This window comes from Hippocampus zosterae, chromosome 16 (assembly GCF_025434085.1).
Source record: "Hippocampus zosterae strain Florida chromosome 16, ASM2543408v3, whole genome shotgun sequence".
Taxonomy (NCBI): domain Eukaryota; kingdom Metazoa; phylum Chordata; class Actinopteri; order Syngnathiformes; family Syngnathidae; genus Hippocampus; species Hippocampus zosterae.
Genome location: NC_067466.1, coordinates 12,805,442 through 12,829,723, shown reverse-complemented (window position 1 = coordinate 12,829,723; position 24,282 = coordinate 12,805,442). Strand labels below are relative to the sequence as shown.

General features: G+C 42.9%; 1 protein-coding gene across 1 annotated transcript; it reads left to right on the top strand.

Annotated features, from left to right (window-relative positions):
- The first annotated feature begins 74 nt into the window (after positions 1–74).
- Positions 75–24,212, top strand: gabra6b (gamma-aminobutyric acid type A receptor subunit alpha6b). Its single transcript, XM_052046867.1, has 10 exons — positions 75–397; positions 528–652; positions 1,133–1,200; positions 2,837–3,057; positions 4,166–4,248; positions 4,643–4,786; positions 5,393–5,545; positions 9,017–9,288; positions 13,688–13,944; positions 20,766–24,212. The coding sequence occupies exons 1-10, from the start codon at positions 363–365 to the stop codon at positions 20,776–20,778; spliced, it is 1,371 nt and encodes a 456-aa protein (XP_051902827.1). The 5' UTR covers positions 75–362; the 3' UTR covers positions 20,779–24,212.
- Positions 24,213–24,282: the final 70 nt, after the last annotated feature.

Genomic DNA, 24,282 nt, shown 5'->3' with positions numbered 1-24,282 from the left:
ACTTTTGTTGCAAAATTCCCCCCCTCCTCCCTCCCTCCTCTTCCCTTCCCTTCCCGCGTGTCCGTCCGCGCTCTTCACTCTCCAAACTCCTCAGTGTTGTATTCTTGCATGCTTTATTTATTTCTTTCTTTCGCTCTCAACTGAGCGGTTGAGGCTGTTGAGGCGCGCGCACCGGAGAGCAAGTCAAGTCGTGCCGGTGCCAGGACTGACGCGCCAAAATCGTCGCAACTCAAAACAAGAGCTGCTCACAATTTTGTGAGGGGGGGGAAATAATCAATCATGTCTTCGCCCGATGATGGCATGTGCTCGTTTGCGTAGCTGACCTCGGATTTCTGGACTTGTATTTGTAACTAGTACAAGGAATGGCTTTCCTTTTGACGTGGTTCTTTCTGTCTTGGTGAGTCGCAAACTGTCGGACTTTTACGCACGACGAGCGCGCTGCTTTTTTTTCATCATTTACTAAACTCTTGTATTATTTTAGAAAGCTATTTTTAATTTCGTTTTTTTTTGTTGCACGTGTGCTTTAGTTACAGCGTATGCAGTGCTCGGGGGACTCAGCACAGCGAGAGCAGTATCTATTTGGATAACATCACGCGCATATTGGATAGATTACTGGACGGCTATGACAACAGGCTGCGACCTGGATTTGGAGGTAGATGCTTTCATATACTTTTGAATCACAAATCATCGTTGGGTTGTGGTTGTTTTAGTGGCTAAAAGTTCAGCCAAGTTTGTGTTTCCGAGCTGGGTGTGACTGTGATGTGACAATGGGGCAAATATATGACATGAAATGCTTAGTTGAGCATGAGATTGAAGCTAAAATGATGTTTTATGACTCCTACAGTGGAGATATTCGATAGGACTAGCATGCAATAAAAGAGTACAAATCCAGTGGTTGAGTTCTGTTAATAAAATAAAGTACATGGTATTCGAAGTACCACATTACTGCAAAATCTGTCTAATCAAGTCATATATGTTTTTCTTATATTTATCACACATGCAGTTTTACACAAAATCATGTAAAATATAAATATGTTGGTGTTTTCTTTCCCCGTGATTATTTGATCATTTTTGGAAAATTCCTTAGTGTTTTATGTCAAACCTGGAAAACGCCTAACTGCCTGTGCTGTAGGTCCAGTGACAGAAGTCAAAACGGACATCTTTGTCACCAGCTTTGGACCCGTTTCAGATGTCGAGATGGTATGTAAACAAGCATCACAAAGTTAATTCATTCTGCTTGTCATGCACATGCGTGCGTCTTGCCCCGTCGTTGAATAGACACGAGAGCAAATGTGCACTATTTGATGCTTTTTTTTTTTCTCTCCCTGGTAACTCAAGTCCTAGCCTTCATTATTCCAGCATTTGGGCAGATGTCATTAGTCCAGCTTAGTCGGACTTTAATCTGTCTGACAATCCCCCCCGTGAGAGAGATCGAGAGAGATGTGGCTGATGTTGGGATGGGATAGGCTGCTGGCTACACTTGACAAGCAGGCCGAGTGTTATACGTCTGTTGAATATGATGTTGCCATTCGGGGGCTTTTCGTGGGGTCTCGAAAGACTTGGACCACCGTGTGATGGTGGTAATGGCGAATGATCTATTTAGAAAGGCATGCCTTCCAGGGTAGTGAGCTTACCCATTTGACCTCAAAGCCTCCATGGTTGACACTTATTTAAGACTGGCTGCCTGGCTTATTTGATTTTTTAAAGACCTGATCGTCAGTTTACTGTCCAAGCTATCGAGATGCAATCAGACATGCTTTGAGGAATTTCAGAACTGAATTGACTTTGTACCCTCACGAGCCACCGCTGTGTGTTTTTTAATGCACTTGTATGTCGCAAAGAAGTATCTCCAAGATATTTCATGAATGATTTTGAGATTATTTTGACGTGAACTGTTCTGTATGGCGATTTGTTATGCCCCACCAGCTGTTGCGAAAGCGCGATTTCAATAAAAAAAAATATTGGATTGTAATTTTATTATACACAAGAAGGATGAGATATTCGAAAGAGCTCCCAGTGTGATACAGTGCAGTGCAAAGTACAATGAGGATGATGAAAAGATCAATTAAAAACCTCTCGGACAGTGTCGATCAAAAATGGGCATCATAGCATGTTTTAAGGAAGGCCGTTTAAAGAATTGGATCATTCCCATATAGATTGTACTGGGAAGTCAACCCTTGCGGAGCTCCTAATTGGACAGGGAAGGACTTCTAGAGTCAGGGGAGCGGGGGGTCTTCAAAATGGACCAATCACGCCTTTGTATGAGTCAGCAAAAAATAAATATATTGAAAAATAAATGCAAAAATGATGTTCACAGAATGTCATTAAAATGAAACATACATTAAAAATTAATGAATACATATTAAAAAATGTGCTGCATTCATCAACGTGAGAGGAATTTTCCTCATTGGTTCTTACCAATTTTTTTCATAAATAAAATTCCTTCAGACTTCTGAAATTACACTGAAGTTATATTATAAACAACGTTTAAAATGACTTATTTATTTATTTTTGGGTGTCATCACGCATTTGAAAGGTGTTTTAATCCTAATTGGAGGGCTCTTAGGAAAATAGACTTGCTACATTCAACAACTCAAAATATATTTTTTTAAACTATGTAGTCCAGTAATTGTCTAAGGATGACTGAAATGTCGAAGTGCATACGAATGTGCTGAGCAACGTTGGCCAGGGAGGAATACTCCGCTGTAAACATTCAATACATAAATCAGACAATGCCAAAGCTCTGCCATCTGCCAGACTCTTCAGGTTAGAAGGGTAGCGGCATGATGAAAGTCATCGTAATTAAGTAGTAAAACATTCTACTCGTCCTCTCCAGGAATACACCATGGACGTGTTCTTCCGGCAAACGTGGATCGACGAGCGCTTGAAATTCGAGGGCCCCATCGAGATCCTTCGACTCAACAACCTCATGGTCAGCAAGATCTGGACGCCAGACACGTTTTTCCGCAACGGCAAGAGGTCGATCTCTCACAACATGACCACCCCCAACAAGCTGTTCCGCATCATGCAGAACGGAACCATCCTCTACACCATGAGGTAACAATGCCGTGGCCAAGATCAAAATAGATTGGCGGATGGAGCCCTGGATCGCAAATCAAACAAAGATAGTATCCAAAAAAAAAAAAAGGATGCACAGAATGGCGTAAATCCATTCCAAAACAAAAAAATGTGCCATCTGATCGCGAAAACAGCCTTTTGGATGGCAATTCAAAGGAGCCTCTTTGTTCCAAAAAGAGAGATGCCCTGGATGATAAAGTTCCTCCTGTGCGATGGAGGGCTCAGAATTCCCGAAAATAATTGGAACATCTGAACGTATAAAGTTCTTTTGCCAAACTCCAAACTAATGATGCACTGCGTTCTGCATCATCTTTTGAAGTGGCACATCCACAATGCGGCTGGATTCACACGGCACCGTTCAAAACACCCAACCAGGACTTTGCTCCACGGTAGTGTGAAGCAGACAAAACACCGCCAAATGCCGATTAATCATATCATAATTCCACATGTGGAAAGAAGTGTTCTCATTCTCGTTGGGTGCGTTGCTTCTTAATTGGCTACAGTTGCATTTTATGTCACAATCATGGAATCCGGATCAGTTGACCCGAGTGTTGACCACAGATTGTCAATATTGAACTTGGTTATGTTACAATTGTCAGCCCTGAGTGTTCTCTCAGCAGATTGGGGTGTAAAATAAAACCCGTTCTTAACACACCACAAGATAATCGATAGAGATGCATTTTTATTTTTATTTTTACAGACACCGGATAATCAGACCTTACTGACTTTGCGAATGACGACTTTAATGTTTGTTTACCTCTGCGCTCATGTCACTTCTGTTTCTGTACCGCAGATTTGCATTTCAGCCATGACAGTGGTTCCTGGGTGTTCATGAAATTCAGTTACATGTGACAAAAAAAAAAAAAAGATAACGGGACAGAATAGGAACTGAGTATTCAGAGCAACAGTGTAAATCCAGTCTACGTCGCGAACGCTCTGATACTGCATCTGGCCATTAAATATCTCAGAGCTCATATTCATGCAAGGCTTTTGCATTCTCTCAACCAACAGACAGCCTTTTGAAAATGCGCTCAGGACATCAAATATGAACTAAAAACAACCCCTCAACTCTTCTCTATTCTGACAGATTAACTATCAATGCAGAGTGCCCCATGCGCCTGATGAACTTCCCGATGGACGGACATGCATGCCCACTCAAGTTTGGGAGCTGTGAGTTTGTCTTTTTTGATTGATTAAAAAAAAAAAATCTTTGCTTGTTGTTGTTTTGTGAAGTCTACGTGACAGCTGCTGCCACTCTCAAATGATGATTGCGTCACTGACTAACTGCCTGGCTGACAGAACACCCTTCATAGATGTCAATTATCAAACGCGCAGCTCATTTAAGCAGCTCGGGGTCTGTCATCATGTGTCACTTTTGCAGGCTATTAATTAGCTAAAGAAAACAGTTGGGATTCATTGTTTGTGCAGCAGACTTTTTTTTTTTGCCAGCCTGTTTGGATTGCTCAAAACAGTTGAAATCTCCCATTTCTTCCTTAAAAGTGCCTCAGTTGGATTTGGTGTTAAATGTTTCAAAGCCTCCCCAACCCTGATCCGCTCTCCGCAGATGCTTACCCTGTCAGTGAGATCATGTACACGTGGAAGAAAGGTCCCCTGTCTTCCGTCGAGGTGCCGCAGGAGTCGTCTAGTCTCTTGCAATATGACCTCATCGGTCAGAGAGTGTCAAGTGAAAGGCTGAAGTCCAATACGGGTGAGCAAAGATCCTTGGGGAACGATTTTCACGGTGTTAGCTTGGTGGACGCGAGTACTGGATTTGACTCTTAAGTTCTTTGCAATCAAAGTCATCAGCTGTCTTTGCGCAGAGCTATTGAGCACGCACACATACACAATGAAAAACAAAAAATGTCTTGCTCACACCGTTCCGACAAAGTGGAACGGTGAAATGTCTTTGGCAGATTGTGCTCTGTGAGAGAACAATCTTGCTAACCGAGCAGTCAAGCTAACTAAGCTTTACAGTTCACAGTTAGCCATCCTGTAGCCTTCCAGTCCTCGTCGAGAAATGAGGACGCAGCATCAGGGAAACTTTGGGTTGAATGTCTTATTCATGACGACTTTGATCATTCTGTGTTTCATGCTGTTAGCCTCTCCGCTTATCAAATTTTCCGATTCTTTATTCAAAAGTAAACAACTTGGAAGAGAATCAAGCGGATAGTTGCAAGAAAGTACTCTGAATATATATTTGCAGGTTTAAGACATGGTTACAAGTCTCGCATCCAACCAGTCCAAAATGCGAGGAACCGTGTCTTTGCCTAAAAAGCTTGCCTACAAAGTTGAACTCTATCGTCTTCTTTCCCAGGGGAATACGTCATCATGACCGTCCATTTCCACCTGCAAAGAAAAATGGGCTTTTTCTTGATCCAGACATACATTCCCTGTATCATGACCGTGATCTTGGCTCAAGTCTCCTTCTGGATTAACAAGGAGTCAGTTCCAGCTCGGACGGTATTTGGTAAGAATTCTTTTGAACTTGACTTGACATGCGGGTGTGATGTCAAAGACTATAAAGGCTTTCTCAAGTTAGAGAAGCGTTCTAAAAGACCATGCCGAGTAGTTTTCAGTTTCAGTTCCCAGAAGAGTTTCTGAAAGTATCCAGAAGTCAAATGAAACAAAAAAAAGAAAACAATCTGAATGTATCAATTTAACGCCCACAGTTTGACCCTAACGCGAGTCTCTTTCTGTAAACTTTAAGCTGGCATACTTTCCTCAGTTACCAGCACATTCAGCCTCAACCCCTGATTGGCTCTCGAAATAAATACCTTGGTAGCACAGGCAAACAAAGACAGTCCGTGATATTTTTTAACCTTTCTTCATTATCTCTATTCCTCCTCCACAGTGGTTGAGCTGAATTAATTGGGAATAAATGTCCTTTTTGAAATTGCTCATGCAAAGGGACTGAGAGGGGGAGGATGTTTATACTTGGCCTGCTTCTGAGCACTCACAGGTTCCGCTCGCTCACATTACATTACGCTACAGTTGCCACCGAGCTCTCGCCGAAGGGAGCGAGAGAGAGAGAGAGGGGAATAAAGACGGAGACAAAGCAGAGAGCAAAAGATGGGACAAGTAATCGTCGTACCCTCATGTTAAATCTAAACTTAGATGGAGCAGTAGATTATGTGTTTGCATTTGGGGAGCAGGGAAGCAATCCTGAAAGCTGGCAAAATTTCTATCCAAAATATCATTATTGGGGAGACTGTTCTGCAAAGCAGGCAATCAAAACAAACAAACAAAAAAAGGCAAGTTTCTTAAGGAACTATTCCCCAAATTATTTGGGTCAAGAGTCCAGTTGTGGGGACAATAATATGGGATACTATGATACTACAGTATGCTTATAAAAAGTCTACACATTCCTATATAAAAGTGTTTGTGGTATGTGCTGACTCCGATTTGAGCTTCCCCTCTTGGGGTGGGGGAGGGGGGGTTGAAATAATAAAAATTGAAATGTTTCGGATTAGGGTTGTGGTTCTCCGCACGGCATTTAATGGCCACCCTAAGTTTTGATTATTGGATTTTATTTTCCATCATGTCATGAGGACTGGCGAGTGAGACCATCACGCAAGGTGTTCATCGAAAGATTCTCAGAACGTAGACCTTACCGAATAAAACAAGCCCAGATCAAATGATTGGCTCGAAAAGCAGAGAGGCACCACAGATAACGGCAGTATTGCTTCACTCCTCCTTTTTATCCATTTGAATAATTTCAAATCAAGTTTGTGAGTTTCTGTGATTGCTCCGGGACGTCATGAGACTTTGCGATTTTCTTCAGACTTTGCGTTTAGTGTCGATCTCTTGTAGACTTGCACTCACAACACATACAAAAGGGTGAGCTGGAGTATTACGTTTTCGCAATAAGTGATCTTCTCGGAGGATGATGGTTTAATAATTTATATTCAATGGAGCTTTTAGTAATCCGATCCTCAGTTGCTTTCCCATGCTTGACACAGGCTAGAAATGTGTCCCTACTGAGTTTTCCACAAACGCGAGATGTGTTTAATAAAGACGAGTTATCCTACGGGTGGCTTGCGTAACCCTTTGCCCTGTACCGCTGTGTTGCAAAAGTTGGCTCTCATGTAGTTTGTCGGTTAAATCCATGTTTTCCGTTTTAGCGAGTTTATTTCTTGTCGTCATCAAAGCCCGTACCAGTCTGACTCGCTCATGTGCGGGTTATAAAGCAACCCCTGACGCCAAGGTTCTTCTAAAAAGCTCATGTCATTGATTCGGGAAAGCCATCCATTTAGGATTTTGAGTTTGTGCATTGCGGAAGGTGCATTTAATGGCTGGGAGAGATTCTAAATGGTACGTAGAGAAGCTATAAAGCACACACACAGTACATTAAGGCAATGGTATATTGTGGACTGCATCGTCAACATCCGCTCTAAAAGCTTAAAGTCCCTTGAGCAGAAGTCTCCCAGAGTTAATTGAGTGTATTCTAATTTGTACCTTGCTTCCCACCCCTGCAAAAGCCCATAAACGCCGCAAGCATTTCATTTCTGTCCCGTCTTTATATCATCAGCCCTGTCCCTCGCCCCCTCACTCTTTCTTTTGCTTCCTTCTTGCCTCTCTCTGTTGGCCTGACAGCCTTTCTTCAATTCCCTTCACCATATTTAAAACCGAGGCAATCAACGTCGCTTGAGGAAGATGGAATGTTTTTAAGGAGGTTTCTGTCCATCTGATGCAGCGATGCCTCACAAAAGATGCATTATGAAGTCACATTAGGTACTTTAATTTCCTGGGCTGCTAATGAAATCGCAAATTTGGTAAAAGCCTCGGCAGCAGTCTTCAATTATTTGTCCCCCCCCCCTCCCCGCCCCCACCTCCACGTTCTTGCTTTCACAATGAAATTGATGAATCAATTAGATATCTCATTTGTTCAGAGGCCTCTTAAGTGGATGTGGAATGTCAGCGATTTTGATTTGTCTTCAGGATAGCGAACAGGCCCGACGGAGATAATGACTTTGATCGACCTGCTACTTACTGACACTGGAGTTCAAACTTATTTGGCAGTGTCCTTGTGAGAGTTCAAATGTTTACTGGCCGCAGCACAAAGTACATATATATGGTAAATGGGCTTTAACTTGTACAGAGTTTTTGCCTATTTAGATGGTCACTTCATTCACTCGGTCAAAGTGATGACTGGAATATATAGTCTTGACTTGGACCTATTCACTTGGGGATGCAGCATCTACTGGGTTTTCAATGTATTTTCAAGGCGACCCTGTTATGGTCACAAGGGAGCAGGGGAACAAGCCCACAAGTGACTGCTTCGGTGACATCCCCTCCGGAACTGAGACAAACGCAGAGCGGCTAGCATTCATTCTGCATTCAGCTGAACAATTCATCATTCACTTTTCTACACCGCTCATCCTCATTTGGGTCACGGGCAACTGGAGTCGACACCAGACGACCTTGGGTGAAAGACAGTACACCCTTAGTCACCAGTCAATTACAGAAACACACTAAAAGCTATTTACACCGATGTGCAATCTAGGGTCATCGACTCGCATGACAAACATCCTAAGTCCACATTGGTGCCTGAGCCGAGATTTGTATCCCAAACCAAAAATGCATTTTGATTTGTGTCTGGTTATCACTCACAATAGCTATCTCCATGTTTGCAAAGCGCGTGTGGCCACGGTGCGGTCAATGCAAGGGATATAATGTCATGGACAGATGAGCTTCCCCTTAAACTCATTCAGTACCCGCCAATTCTAGACCAAGTCTGAAAAGACGTTTAAAAACGTCTTTGGGAGTGAATGAGTTTGTGACATTTTGGTACACAGCACTGAGCTGAAAAACCACCTGGTCTGACATTCTTTGTGACTTGCTGAAGCAAGCTGAGCGTTATTGGAAGAGTCAGTTGTGTGCGCGTAACACAATGACATCAATGTCAGCACCCAGCATGCACCCATCATTCTGTACGCAGGTATCACCACCGTGTTGACCATGACCACCCTTAGCATCAGCGCCCGCCACTCCCTTCCCAAAGTCTCCTACGCCACAGCCATGGATTGGTTCATCGCCGTCTGCTTCGCCTTCGTCTTCTCCGCCCTCATCGAGTTTGCGGCTGTCAACTACTTCTCCACACTGCAAGCTAACCGGGAGTTACGCAAGGCGGCGGCCATGAAGGCGGCGGCTCAAGAGGCCGCAGCTGCCGCCCCAGCTGCCAGCGCAGGAAATGATGGAGAGATTTCCTCGGTAAGTGTCTCACATGACTGTATAAATAACCAGTGTACAATGTACAACCTACAAACAGTCTCCCAAAATATCCTTTTCTTACTGAATACACTTGTGCCTGATATAAAAACAATGGCTTGTTTTTATAACATATTCAGCACAAGAAACGCAAAGTGAGGTTTAATCCAGATACATTATTTGGGTGTGAAATCCTGGTGCTGTTTGTTAGTTTCTTTGCTGCAGAGCGTAAAATGCACAAGTCAAGATTTTGTGTTTTGATAAATGCTCTGTACAGTAAATGTGTGGTAGGTTGGTTTGTTGGTCGGTTGGTTGGTCAGCTAATTGGTCTGAGGGGTCAATGGTGATTTCCGGTTGGCTGATTTTCGATTGGCTGACCAGTTGGTCAGGTGGTTGGTCAACCTCACGCGACAACGACTGAATGGATTTCCACAAAACTCTCAGGACACATGTCATTTGGGAGGAAGCGAAGAAAAATCTGCGTGGAAGGATGCTGACAGTGGTTTCTACCCTCAGCGGAGCTACAGTAGGTGGTGAACTCGATATCTTATTAGCTGGAGAATTATGTAACATTTTAGCTTTCGGGCTGGTGACAGTCTTACGTTTGGAACATGTGGATGAATTTTGGGCATAACTGTTGAAAATCTGAAGAAGAATTTGGGATTTAGGCTCTCTGTAAGGGCTCAGGTGCGATGTACAGGGGCTTGTAGAAACGACTTCATAAAATTATTGGATCCTGATGGGTAAAATGTTCCGGTTGTGCGGCTGTTGCTGATTTTGGCCGTACAACTATTATACTGACATTCAAGCTACCTCCGAGTAAGAACTAAATTAACGCTGCCTGCATGGTAGTCAGGCAAATGAACCATGCGACTAAACGTTGAATTCAACATCATTCCGTCATGTTTTCAGTTTCCAATGCTTATTGCTCATCTTTGTATTATTTATAAAAATTCCTGTATTGGATCTCATTAGTTTTTGCGAGCATATCTAATGTTGTGGCCATTGAATTCAAACATCCCCCCACCCCCCACCTCATTCATAAGAAATTCATGACAAGCTTTGCTGGAGTCTTGCACACACTCCACAAGCACAGCAAACTTTGCCCCCACCGGCAAGAAAGTTCCTTCGATTCCTTGCCCTGCTCTTTATTAGACTGGCTACTGCGTTTATTTTGCCTTCATACACTGCTCATGCAAGCACTTAAACCTTGCTATCTCCACTCCATCCATTTCCATTCAGGGGCGAGCATCCCTGTGCCTCAAAACACATATACACGCTCGCTTCTATATGCACTCGCTTGCTTAATCTGGAGTATTATACGTCCCACAGCCATACAACGCACTCCTCCATTTCTAAAGTGACTTATCCATTCATCTAGCCTAAGTATCCATCCTCCTCTCCTCTCTGGCTGCCCTGTTACCGTGCGATCAGCACAGAGAATGACATGAGGAGACAGCCAGTAGTTGCCCATGTGAATGACGCTGCCGCAGATTACGTAACGGCTATAGATTAAGGGAATATCTAGCGGAATGCGAAGGGAGGGCACCCAACACACTGGAAGAGCCAGCCTGGGCCAAGATGCAGAGATACACCGTACAGTAGATGCGCGGAGGGAGGCTGGTCGGGGTTTGTTTTTGTGTTGCGTGCACGCGTAAGCGAGTTGCAGTGAAAAGCGCCGAGTGGGTGGGAGGCTTCATAGAAAAATGACTGCTTTCACCAAAATATGTAGGAGGGCAATGAAAAGAAGGCAGAGGAAAATAGCATGCAACCATGGGTAGAAATAGCCGCCAGCCAGTCACGATTTTTAACGTGACGACTTGTTATGGCTGCAAGGTAGAGACATGGCAGGAAATAAATGTGTTTTTTTCCTTTTTTTTGGGGGGGGGGGGGGGACAAGGATCAGGTATTGCAAGATCATTAGGGTTAAAATTTTTTGGGGGTGGTATGGGAGTTGATGGCTTATTATCGAGGTGCGTTCCTTGACAGGAAAGAGTTTGGTGCAACTGCAGTGTTTGAAACACATTTGCATTCATTCTAATTGAAGAAACGAGTTTGAAAGGGATGGAAGACCCTCACATTCTGCATTCACATATTATATCCTAAGTTCCTTTTCGATTGAAACCACCCTCCACGTTGGCGTCACATACTGGTGGCAGTACGGGAATGAAAACAAACACGTCTCTTCATCTCCTATTTTCTCACTAAAGGCCATCATTTTGGTTTTCCTACCACAGATCATTAAAAAATATATCTATATATATCTATCTATATCTATATCCATATCTATCTATATATATATATAGCTTCACCGAAGAAATACGGTAACTTAACAATTGCATTATTATAGTGGTTGAAATTTGGAATGGTGATGGCACCGCATTGCATCTTACAGAGGGCTAATTCTAATAATTGCCCTCTTATGAAGCGAAGTAAGGTGAGCAAAATGTTATGAATGCCTCTCTGTATGAAGCTAATGAAGTGGCCAGCAAGCGCGCCGCACGCTGTAACCAATTAAATGCGTTCTTTTTCCAAATGATGGTAAAAAGTGATTAAAAACGGTTTCATTTCAGTCATATATTAAATAGCCCGTATTTACATATACTCCCATCAATGTAACTTTCCACAAGCTCGTTAACGCCCACTCGCCACCCACTCGGATGACCTTTTGAACCCATTCCCAAAACCACACATATTGGAAATGTGCCGCTACTGTAACTCATTTTATTTTATTTTTTTTGCACACACCTACACATACACACGCACACAACATTTACATAGATTGCAACCACCCCCGCACAGACAGTACACATCTCCAAACATCATATTCCCTCGACCAATAGTGAGTGACCATCTGCGCCCTGTCAGTGTCTGTGTGTGTGCGTGTGCGTGTAAGCTCGTGCCTGTGTCGAGGGGTTGAAAAAAAAAAAACAGATATAGAACAGAGGATAAAGACGAGCGCATCCCACTTGGATTTGACCAGCAAGAAGCCAAAGAAGCTGGTGTGTCATTATCATAAAAAGCTCCTCTACGGGATCTGTTGCCATGTATAGTACACACACACACACACACACACTTTCACACCATGTGGTGGAATTGATGAACAGACTGGTGATGGAATTTACAAAACCGCCTCATGGCTCCCCAAAATAATTCTCAGATTCCCCCGCCACATTTCTAAAAAATAGACCTCATCAAGGCAAACGGTATGCAATGAAATAAAAACACGTTTTTATTAATTTATCAATCAGGTTTTAGTTATTTATTGTTTCACGACCTTTTCCGTAGCGCTTGTTTCATAGGTCGACCTCGAGCGGGAAGCCGGGTCCACTCAACAACAACAACCTCCCAAGCTTCCATTCATACGTATCGGCAATTTAAAGTCCTGTGTGCCCAGTGCACATATTTCGGGGGTCAGGGGGGAAGCTGATGTACACTATGTAAAAGTAAGGGTACTTTTTAGACTTTTTAAAATTTTTATTCTTTTTTTTAAGTGTCAATTCCTTGACATCACTGATAAAAAAAATGTACTTCCAATTACTTATTTCTCAATGAACCATCACGGACAAGCATGAAGCAAGAAACATTATGAACAAATCGAAATGAAATATGTAAACTACAGATCTGATATGATAGTGGCCGAAAAACAGAATTCATATCGTTTTGTTTGTTTTGTTTTTGCTCACGATACTATCATTCCTTGCGGATTCGACTGGGATAATCGCGCCGCTCAAATGTTTGTTCTATTTCTAGTCGACTGCAGGTAAAGATTTCGTGCTGTTTTCTTTGGATTATTGCGCTGGCTGACAGTCCCGCTCTCACGCTGACTCTATCTGCTGGCAACATGGTGTTCTTTGACCCAATTCCCAGAAGTACTTTACTTTTTCTCTCCGAGCACACCGCGTGTGATTTGCGGCGATTCCCGGGCTTGGCTTCCCCTAACTCCATGAGGGACGCTGATAAGCATGTGTCAATACACACGAATCTATTTGCACATCTATCCTCCCATCAAAATACTAAAGTGTCTCGTAGAAATAAATAAACATCATTTATTCCCTTTGTGGAGCTTCTTGCCGGTGCTCATTCATATTTTAGGCAAAGTTTTTTTACATCCGCACACGCACGGAATCAATCGAAAATGCTCTGTGGCATCATTAAGGGTGTGCTTTGACTTTCAGATTTCCCTTTTAATCTTTCAGATATGCAAATATTTTATTCATTGTTTAACTAATAATACAACGATTAATATTGAGCGCGTTAGGATATGTGACGCCTTTTTTTTTTCCTCCCCTGCACAGGCGCCTGTGTGCGAACAAAAACCAGGCGCCGTTTTTATTATTGATGCCCTCACGTTACATCATGCTCAACTTCCTTTCAAGTGAATTTCCGTCTTCTCTCCAAGGCGGATGCGAGCAACGTGTTGAAGAAGCGGATGAATTCGGCGCCCCTTTTCGACCGGCCGGCCAAGACCTTCCCCAACCCGCCCGTCAGCGCCCAGGCCTTCCTGCAGCAAGGCTCCGCCATGCCGGCTAACAACGTCCTAACCGGCACGAGCATCATCGACAAATACTCTCGCATCCTCTTCCCGCTTTCCTTCGGCGCCTTCAACTTGGTCTACTGGATTGTGTACCTCACCAAGGACACCATGGAGATGACCAGGTGAACATCACGGCATGCTTGCTATTTGAAAATACCGCTTTGACAGCGGTGCTGGGACTACTCGACGGCACTGCGATGGGAGCACTCGCTCCTTAATTTTGTGCTTGCATGCCTACAAGTGACGTGTCTCCGTCTCCGTGAAGCATTTCTGTTTTTTTTCGAGCATGCATCGTCTTCACCTGGCAGCCGAATTTATGACCTGGCAGCCACACAAGCTTCCTTCGCTTTCATCGCTAATTAGTCACCATATGGCTTTTTAGAAACACGCCTGAAGATTGATCACGTGCAACGCAGTAGTTATTAAACATTCTATACAAGAAAAAAAATGGCTCAGTAGTTGTGATTTGGTGTTTTGTTCGCACTTTTTTTTTGTACAGTGACTATTTGATATGAAAAAGGGCCACAAACTGGAACACTGCATGTACAACAGCAACGTAGCCAGCGTTGAGGAGTGGCAGGCCACTTCCATTTCCTGAAGAATGATGCATGATGCTCGTCTTGAGCAGCAAAAAGTGAAACAATTGCAACAATTTGTTGGTTCACTCTTTTGCTACCAGGCCAAATTCTGAGGATGTTTAAGATTGTCATCTTGTTGGATTCTGGTGCAGGAGGAATAAATTGCTCCAATTGTGAAAAGTGAAAAAACAAAAAAAAAGTTTGTCTGTCTATTTGTGTATTAGCAAGCTACTTCCTGGTTCATGGAACATCATTAAAAAAAAGTCAGTGAGAATCATTCTAAAAGTAAAAACAGAACTCCTCTCTAACAGAGAATGATGAAAAATCGCTCGGTGTCCTCTGATTGTTCATGGAGGATGACAAAACTACGAGATCAAATCATTTTTGAGACACGCCCACCATTTCTCCTCACATCTCTCCCACGCAGGAGCTACGAACGGGCAAAGCATTTCACATAGCAGTTTGTTTCTACTATGATTGGCAGTCAAACAAATGAATTCATCTTTTCTTGGCTGTCTAGCCGCACATATTGTACATACCAGAAACAATCACTGGCTGAGGTTGATGGAGGGTAATGTCAGACAAAGGGACTGTACCATTTTTTTTTATTCAGTGGTTAGCAACGGCGTCTTTACATGTTTGGGTTTATGAAGTAAATGATGACACATCCTCTTTTAACTTGCAAAGGAATTTTCCCGTAATGCTGTAAACAACAAATGACAATCAATGTCATACCTTTAACCCTTGCGCACTCCCGCTTGCTTGTGATAAAATGTGAAGGGTTCAACAAGCGGTAAATACTGTAAGTTAGTTAATCAGTCAAACTTGAATTGGAGAGCAAGAAAAATGTACTCGGCACTTTTTTTTGGGTTACCATAGCAACTCTTGTTAAATTCCTGGAAGGTAAATGCGACTGAATCCTGCTTGGGAGTAATCAACAACACGTTTATTTTTGTGTGAGAAGAGTGTTGGCGATGTCTTATTTTACTACAGGGTCAGTATATTAGAAACAGCTCTCGGCATGACGCAGCATCGCTCTTGCCGATCTCAGTGGATTGCGCAACTTCTTGTACAAAAAAACCCCCAAAATACTTCCCCCCCCGGCCGCCTCCAACCAGTGTCTTCAAAAGCACATTTACTTTCACATTAGAAAACGAGACTTGGGATAGCGCAGACACGACGCAAGGTTTTTAAACGACTGCAGCTTTGATGGTGTTATTATGGCAGATGAAATGAGGCTGTTGCAACATCAGCTCAATGTGTGGTTTGACACTTAGCTTGAATGCTGTTAAAAGGACGAAAACCTGTTTATGATGCACGCGTGTAGGCAGCCGTGTGTGTTTTTCCACCCACGGTATATGCTGTACACATCTATGCGTCCTATCTATGCAACGTGTTAGTTATTGGAGGGAGTGCGGGGGGCGGGGGGCGATCTTCCTGGCCCCGATGTGATTTATAGTTAAAAATGGAAAAACCCAGACGTCAAATGAGACACACGTAACCAGTGATGGGGATGTAACGAAGTACAAATACTGAATTGAATACATCTGCTTTTGCCGGACACGGGTGTCAAACTCAAGGCCCGGGGGGCCAGATCCGGCCCGCCACATCATTTCACGTGGCTTGCAAAAGCAAATCATGTGCGCTTATGATCTAAAATCTGTACCGACATGTCAAATTGTCTTCTTTAATAAATAACGTTGAGATTTTGTTTGAGTCTTCACTCTCACTTGAAGAAGAATTGAGCAAACTATTCTAGTTGACTGGTTTGAAAACTACTAATCCATGAATTTGTTGTGCGCAACTTATCAGGTGATGAGACGATTCAATATTTTTGCCGTTTCACAGTCATGACGGCCCTCCGAGGGAAGACGTAACTCCAAAGTTGCCCGTGACAAAAATGAGTTGGACACCCCTTGGTTTAACACAAGTAGCTGTACTTATTTTTGCCACCTATAAAGCAGTACTACCTGAGTACTAAACAACACGTGTTTTTTTTTTTTCCTCTATGACTCGCGTATGCGCTTGTGACCCGACATTCACTCAATACAGGCGCATTGAGAAAATGCAAAGAGAGTGTTGAACTCGAGAAGGCGGTAAAAGACTCTGCATCCCAGAGGCGATAGCCACAAGTCCCCCCGGGGCGCCACAGGCGCTCAGCGGGCCAGCCGGTCCAATGCAGCGCGCCGTACACCTTTTTGACATTGTGATCGATTGCACTCGAATTATCTCCACGGCAAACGTCAAGGTGTTTAACATGAAATAAATCTCAAACATTTGCTTTTTCTTTTTGAACCTGCATATTGGCTATAACCTGAGAGTGAGAGAGCGAGAGAGTGTGTGTATGTGTGAGTGTGTATCATTGTTTAAAATACATAATGCACTGCAGCATTAATCTTGATGACTTAAAAACATAGATTAGATCACAACTAGCCGGGAAGGAAGGCCGTGGTGTTTATATCATTTGCAATCAACGCCATGGCTAAATTATCTGCGCTAATTAGCGTAGTGCTAATCACTTGGATGGGTTAAATGTAGTAATCAAATGTTGCGGCGGATGTCAAAATGAATTCATGACAAAGTCGTAATCTTCTCATTAATTTGGATTGTTTCTCGTTTCTTACCATCTGCCATATCATTAGGAACACATGTACAGCAAATTAGCGTTTGTTATTTTGACTTTTGATCCTGTTAAGTGCTTTGCGATTTACTCTGGGCACAAAAACAGGGCCCGGTGCTTCATTGAACTATTCAAGTAAATTACATTTTTCACAATATTATATTTATTCATTCATTCATTCATCTTCCGAGCCGCTTGATCCTCACTAGGGTCGCGGGGGGTGCTGGAGCCTATCCCAGCTGTCTTCGGGCAGTAGGCGGGGTACACCCTGAATCGGTTGCCAGCCAATCGCAGGGCACACAGAAACGAACAACCATTCGCACTCACACTCACACCTAGTGACAATTTAGAGCGTTCAATCAGCCTGCCATGCATGTTTTTGGAATGTGGGAGGAAACCGGAGCACCCGGAGAAAACCCACGCAGGCCCGGGGAGAACATGCAAACTCCACACAGGGAGGCCGGAGCTGGAATCGAACCCGGTGCCTCTGCACTGTGAAGCCGACGTGCTAACCACTGGACTACCGGGCCGCCATATTCTATTTATTGAGATGCATTTGTATCTTTAGGATTAAAAAAAAAGTAATTTGAGTTACAAACTCCAAAATCCCCGATGTAACAACTATCAGCATAATCTTTTTTTTTTAATTATTTTTACATTTTGGGTGAAATCTGTAAAAACAAAATCACCAAACAAGGAGTTGCTTCAATTCACCCTTTGTGGATGACTTTGCCCCTGATGACTGTGAATCTACTCATAGAAAATACAATCTTCAGCAAGCACATTGGGATTTGTAATTTTTTTTTTCTTTTCCCCCCCCCCAATTGATATTGTGATCGTAATTTGAAAATTATGCTCACAATGTACTGTATATCTTTCTGGTTGTAATTTGCAGAGTGGGATAGTGCTTTAACAATTCTGGTGATGTTGGGTTTGTGTATCTTTGTGAAAACATCTCTGTGGAGTTAACAGATTGCTTGCGTGGGCTTGCGGATACTCCGGCTTCCTCCCACATCCCAAAACAACACGCGTATTAGGATAATTAAAGACTCCAAACTGCCCGTCGCTGTTAAATGGGAGTGTGAATGTTTGTTTGTCTCGATGCGCCTTAACGACCGGCTGACGACCGGTCCTGGGTGTACCCCCACCTCAGCCGCGATTGGCTCCAGCTCACCAGCAACCCCAATGAGGACAAGCGCTATCGAAAAGGGACGGCTGCATATTCCACCGCTGCCATTTAAGATACATTCACATCGGCGTTTCTTGACAGCGCAGCCCACACTGTTGAGCCTCTGACCCAAACATCCATCCACCTTAAGCTCTTCCATTAAGCACAAGCAGCCTAAAAGCATGCAACCGTCTTCCCGCCCTATACACACAACTCCCACCCATCTTGTTTTCTTTTTTGTATGTTTGCCTCTATTCGCGCAGGCCCTCCTGCAGGGATGAGCTGGACCAGAAGAGTCCCGTCTGTTGTGTGAGAGTGTGTGCAGGTGGATTCATGTACTGTATATGTGTGTGTGCGTGTGCCTACTCCTACTTGGGGTGATAAAGGCAAAGAAGTGTGTAAATGTGCCGTGGCGGCAGAAGTAGTGCCGACTGACTGCAGGCTACTTTCATGAATAGCGCCATTCAGAGGTGGGGGGGGGGGGGTGGTCGGGTGAAGGAAACAAATTTGCTGAAAATACTTCCTTCCATGAGAGGCCGCAGCTGGTGGATGGCTACATTTGTGTGTGTGTGTGTGTGTCCTCTTAATTGCCCATCAGTGCCAAGATGGCAGAGATGAAAAAAAAAAACCACTTCCCTGTTGTTGCTCATAAATCAAAATCACTAAATGCCGCCTGCAAGTCCATCTTTTTTGTTTCTCTCCAAGTACGGAGTTGAAGCCACAACATGTCACGAGGATTCCATTACAGGCCAACAAGAGGGACACAACCAGCGATAGCGTATCTAACATTCTCCCTTAGCCACTTGGGCCCGCGGGGAATCGCCGCTTCCTCCCGACTTTCGCTTGTTCGATCCGGGATGTTGGTGCACGCGCGCGCTTGTCAAGCATGGCCGCATTTCTCATGGGCACAGTTCACGCTCAAGTTGAGAATGGAGCATTTTTTTTACGACATTTTGCCGACTTTCGCACGAATCCCTTGCTTGGTCCCGTGTGGAAATTGTCCCGTCGCCAAGTGAAGTAGCATCGAGGATGTTCTGGGATAATGTAGCGTGGACACTGCATATGCAACGTTTAAAGCCATCTGGTCATTTGACTCCGTGCATTTATGTAACCCAGAGGTCAAACGTTCAGGAATTAGTCCTCGTCTGAAGTCGCCGCACATTCAATTGGGATTAATCAGTCGCAATGGAGTCCCTTCATCAAAAAGAATGGATTCAGTAGACCCTCGAGAGGTCAAACCATTTGGATTTTGGGGGGGGGGGGGGGGGGGGGGAGAGAGAGAAAAGAGCATGTGAGGTCTGGGGCCACACAAACGTCATTTCTTGCTGTACTTTGGCGTTTTATCTGCATGCAAGAGGCAATAATCATGTGGAAACATGACTCTTCGGTTGAGACAACTGTGAATTATATTAACTGTAGTAAATATCGGTATGGAAAACACTTCAAAGCCAGCAATTTAAAACAATCCAATTCAAAACAGTAATTGCGACAGTGTGTTGTTGACTGCGCGGATTAGCAGGACATCTAAAGGGCTTCAGAATGCGTGTCGGCGGCATTAGCGGTTGATTTTTCTACACTAAATAGCACTTGAAATGCGCCATATGTGTTTGCATGTAAACAGAGATGCTTTTTAATGTCTATGTGAATATAGATCTTTTTTTTGTGTGTGTGTTTTAATCCTAAATTAGCCAAATCTCTTACGGATTTCTATTGTCTCCGCACATCTTCATCATTATTAATTCCAGCATGATGCTTGCAATGCTAATCGGCATGCGGCAAAAGCAAATGAATTCCGGTAGTTAGTTAATATAATTTGCTTTTGAATATTTTTTTTTTACCTGGTATTTTAAATTTGATGTGTTAACTTCGACATGACCGGAAAAAAAAAGACAAAATTCATTTTTAATCAGGGTCGAGCTTGCTCCTTTGGGTTTTGTGAAATTTGGCACGTAGCTCTCAAAAGCACTCACAGTCATGCACTCGTTCGTTCAAACCTTTTTTTAAATTGGTGCCAGCAACTCTAAACCGCGGCAGCCTGTTTCACTGCTAAAATAAGTTCAAGTTTTATTTCGAGTTACAATTCTGGTTGCGTTTGACCAAAGTTTGCCCAATAAACAACAGCAGCCATGTGACATCGGTGAGTGAAAGTATCTCTCCTGCTCTGACATGTCAAGAGGAGGAGGTGTAAGCTGTGCAGTGCAAGTTTTCAGACAAAGTTCCCAGCGGGCAACACCGGCAGCGGTGCAACTGACAAAATTTTGAAATTTCAGAATTTGGCCTGTAATGAGCAGAGGCTGTTACATCATTGTAAAGAAGTGAGCGTGTGCGAGCACATGTGGCTGCCGGGAACGATGTCGGTAGCTGTTGCATGTCGGACTGGGCGAACTCAATGAATTATTCAAGGTGAAAAGTTTCCATCGACATGACTGGAAATACAGTACCGGTAAACTTTGAACTAGTGCTGATATGTATTCATTATTCTAAAAACAAACAAAAAAAACATGTTTATGATAGTAAAATTATCCAAGGATTGATATAAAGTTTAAGATTGCGCTTTTGCTTTTATGTGTTTTCCAGGGATTCCGTCTGAACCCGCAGAACATGAACATCGCATAGATGCAACTGCATAGAGAGACAAACATGCATACAAGAGGGTGGCCCAACGACAACCCTGGTCTCATCAACCATTCGTCGCGCGTGTGCGTGTGTTTGTGTGTGTGTGTGTGTGTGTGTGATGCATGGCGAGAAAGTCTCTCATTGGCGTGTCAATGCATATTAAGTTTGCTTTCGAGCCAAAAAAAAAAAAAAATAGTCGTTAGAGTAGATGCTATCTATCGCCAACTTAATTCAAGTGTGCAAAGGCTTCGTCTACCTGATGTCTCCTAAGAAAATTCAAAACATGTTTCGGATGGGACTATCGCCTGGTAGCAAGGCTGAGGAGCAGCAGGCTCTGCTTAACTTTTACTCATGCATGTCCAGACTCAGTGAATGAGATTCTGCATGTGTTCAAAATCATACGTTCGCCTCCCTCCATTGTCTTTCATTTATTTATTTGTTTTTTGGGGGTCGGGGGGGGGGGGGTGGAATGAGTGTACTCCACGTAATGGGCTGACTTATCCTCTCCAATTCTCACTTCACACTCAATCACATCCTTTCCGCATGCGGCCGCGCGGAAAGAGGACCCGAGGGAACATCTTCAAAATAAAACATTTTCAAGTGGCGTGTACTGCAGATAGTTTGCACAAATATGAAACGACAGTAATTCCATCATTTCGTAGCTCTTCATATCTATCTATCTAGCTATCTATCTATATCTACATATATATCTATGTTCCGATATGATTCAAGAATGGAGAGATTTCAGCAAATAACGATTCAGCACAATTCGAGGTTGAATTTAATATGGTGCGGCTGTAGCTGTTGTCATGGTTATTAATATGCAACATGTAAAAGCTCTCCAAAGTCCAAATGTGTCAATACATTCAATGACAGGACAAACCAGAAGCGGCATCAAACTGCTGTAAATCTCTTAGAAAAGACGATACAGTACACACATATATATATCTATATGTCTCTCTCTACATATATGTGTGTGTATCTGTGGGTCTGTGTGTGTGTGTTGACTATTGATTGACTGGCGACCAGTCCAGGGTATCTTCTGTCTGCCAGGAGAGGCTCCTGCTCCCCACAACTCTGAACAGGATTGGTGGCACAGGAAATGGATGGATGGATACATGGAATCAACTATTTTTTTGCCTTATCTGTCTTAAAATAAGATCGGATTTTATTTTTTTATAAAGCGCTTTTTAGGGGTGTGCAAGAAGGTATGCATTCGCTGGTGTAACACACGATTAAAGTGGTAGAAAAGGCGGTGAATCGCCACTTTCGAGGAAGAAATGTTGTAAAGTTACAAATGCGATTTATGATGGCTAAAAATCGTTGGATACAATCAATTCTCTGCCAGCCAATCAACAGAGAGCGGCGTGTCTTGCCCCGCGCTCCACAAGTGTACTGACAGGACCTTTTAGAATAGAAACGTGACAACTAGCATGGCGGCTTCCTCCATCTGTATATTCATTCCTCGCTGAGGGTGCATGCGTTTAAGCTCAATTGGGGACATTTGGGGTTGTGCGCTGCACACTGTCAAACAACAACTAATGAATATTGTAGCATTGCATAAACTGATCAAAACAAAGCCACGGTGGATTCATGCAGTCAGACTTGGGGGCTGGAAGTGTGTGATAATCAAGAGTTGCGTAAGATATGTAAAAAAAAAAAAAAAAAAAAATCCTGTTCATACACAAAGGCTTCTTAGCATCTCAGCAACAGCGTATGTACACTTGAGAAAATGATTATTGTCACTCCGCTCGAAAAATTAGCATGCTTTATCCCGCCCCCCTCCGTGAATGTAAAAAACGTGTTCGCCAGTTCTTAATTAAGAAGACAGCTTCTGGCTTCTTGTTGGCATTGAACCACGAGCGAAAAATAGAAACCTCAACCCAGAATCATCAATAACGCAGGTTGCCAAAACATCTTCATTAGTAATCCACTTGTGTGGATTATGCAGTTTACGGCTAAGCGCTAACAGGTTGTGTTGTGTAAACGTGTGCTGCCTCACCACATTCATCATCCTGTCGCACCCCCCCCACCCCCTCATTAAAAGTGGCTTCCGTTAACACGGGCACCTTTTCAAATGAACCTCCTTTAAGAAGGTTTTAAAAGATATGCATGTACAATAGCTATGCCGGTTATTAATAACATCATACAAATCCTTACGCATATGCTTTATTGATGACCTAAATATGTAGAGTTCTTCGTGGACTACTAGCACAAACAATAATTTTGATGAGTCCCTCTTTAAATATTAGGCATGATGAATGTATGACCAACGTATGATGTCTACCGTGTAGATCAGAGTTGATGTGATGAGCTGCACAATAACGATGAAGTCATCTCGTCATAATTCGAATCGTAAAAAAGGGCGGAATAAATCAAAAAATAGTCTGAATTTGCCATTTCAGTTCGTCAATATTTTTATCAGGCACATTAGAAGAACAGTAGCTGCTGAATGCTTTGATTTACTTCCAATGATAAATTTTATTTGATCATAAGATATCAACATGGAAAAATGTGTTTTTATATCTTTATTTATTGTTTCTAATAATAAGTGATGTCGTGTTCAATATGTATTAACATAGTTCATAATATATTCCATTTGTCTTTTCATCATCATTAGTTACCGTTAATAGTCCATTTTATTTTTTTATAATATATTTGCTGTCAATTGTCATTTTAAACTTTTTAATCTTATATTTTGAACCTTTTTTTTTTTTTTTGCGGCACTTTATTTTGTAAAGGGGGCACCAATTCGGCCCCGACGGTGAGGCCGCATCACGCCACTTGATGAAAAGGTCACACTTGAAACGTTCAAGAAAAAAATGTCTTTGCCAATAGCCTGTCATTATGTCTTAACAGGTCTGACATTTAAAAGCAGCCAACGCAAAATATATGTGGAGGTTCCTGAAAGGCTTTTAAAAGTTATTTCTTCTCCACTTAACAGCCCTCCTCTGCACTTTTGTTAGGGGGCGGGGCTATAGAGCTCTTTCAGATTGCTTGTCCCATATGAAAAACAATCATATGGGAGGAGTGTGTAAAAAAAGTTGTATTTGTTTGTGTGTGTTTTATTTTTACTTATTTGTAGAAATATTGGATGTGGCCTCTGACCACACCTCCGGCACGAGCAGACTTGCCAGACATTTGACATCCTGTATTAACGTGTGTTGAGGTAATTGCAATATTTGAAAGAAAACAGTGGAACCCTGTTTGATGATGAGCAGCACTTCAATAACTGGAGCCTAACTCTTTTTATTGACTCACCACAAGCGTTTGTCCTTCAGGCAGCTGCGATTTTTTTATTTTTCTCACCCTCCCACAGCATTGGAAAAACAATGTGTGGCCCCTGTTGAATAAACGTTTTCCCCCACAAGAATGTTCAATAAAGTCAACATTATTTTGCTGTTCCGATGGGAAGCGCAGTCTTTGCCAAAAGCTGACAAAAACAAAACAAAACAAAAAAAAAAACAGTAACTCAAAC

Coding starts and splice junctions, on each gene's coding strand:
- gabra6b (XM_052046867.1), top strand. CDS start 363: ATGGCTTTCCTTTTGACGTGGTTCTTTCTGTCTTG. Junction 653..1,132: donor GCTGCGACCTGGATTTGGAG/GTAGATGCTTTC, acceptor CCTGTGCTGTAG/GTCCAGTGACAGAAGTCAAA. Junction 4,787..5,392: donor AAGGCTGAAGTCCAATACGG/GTGAGCAAAGAT, acceptor CTTCTTTCCCAG/GGGAATACGTCATCATGACC.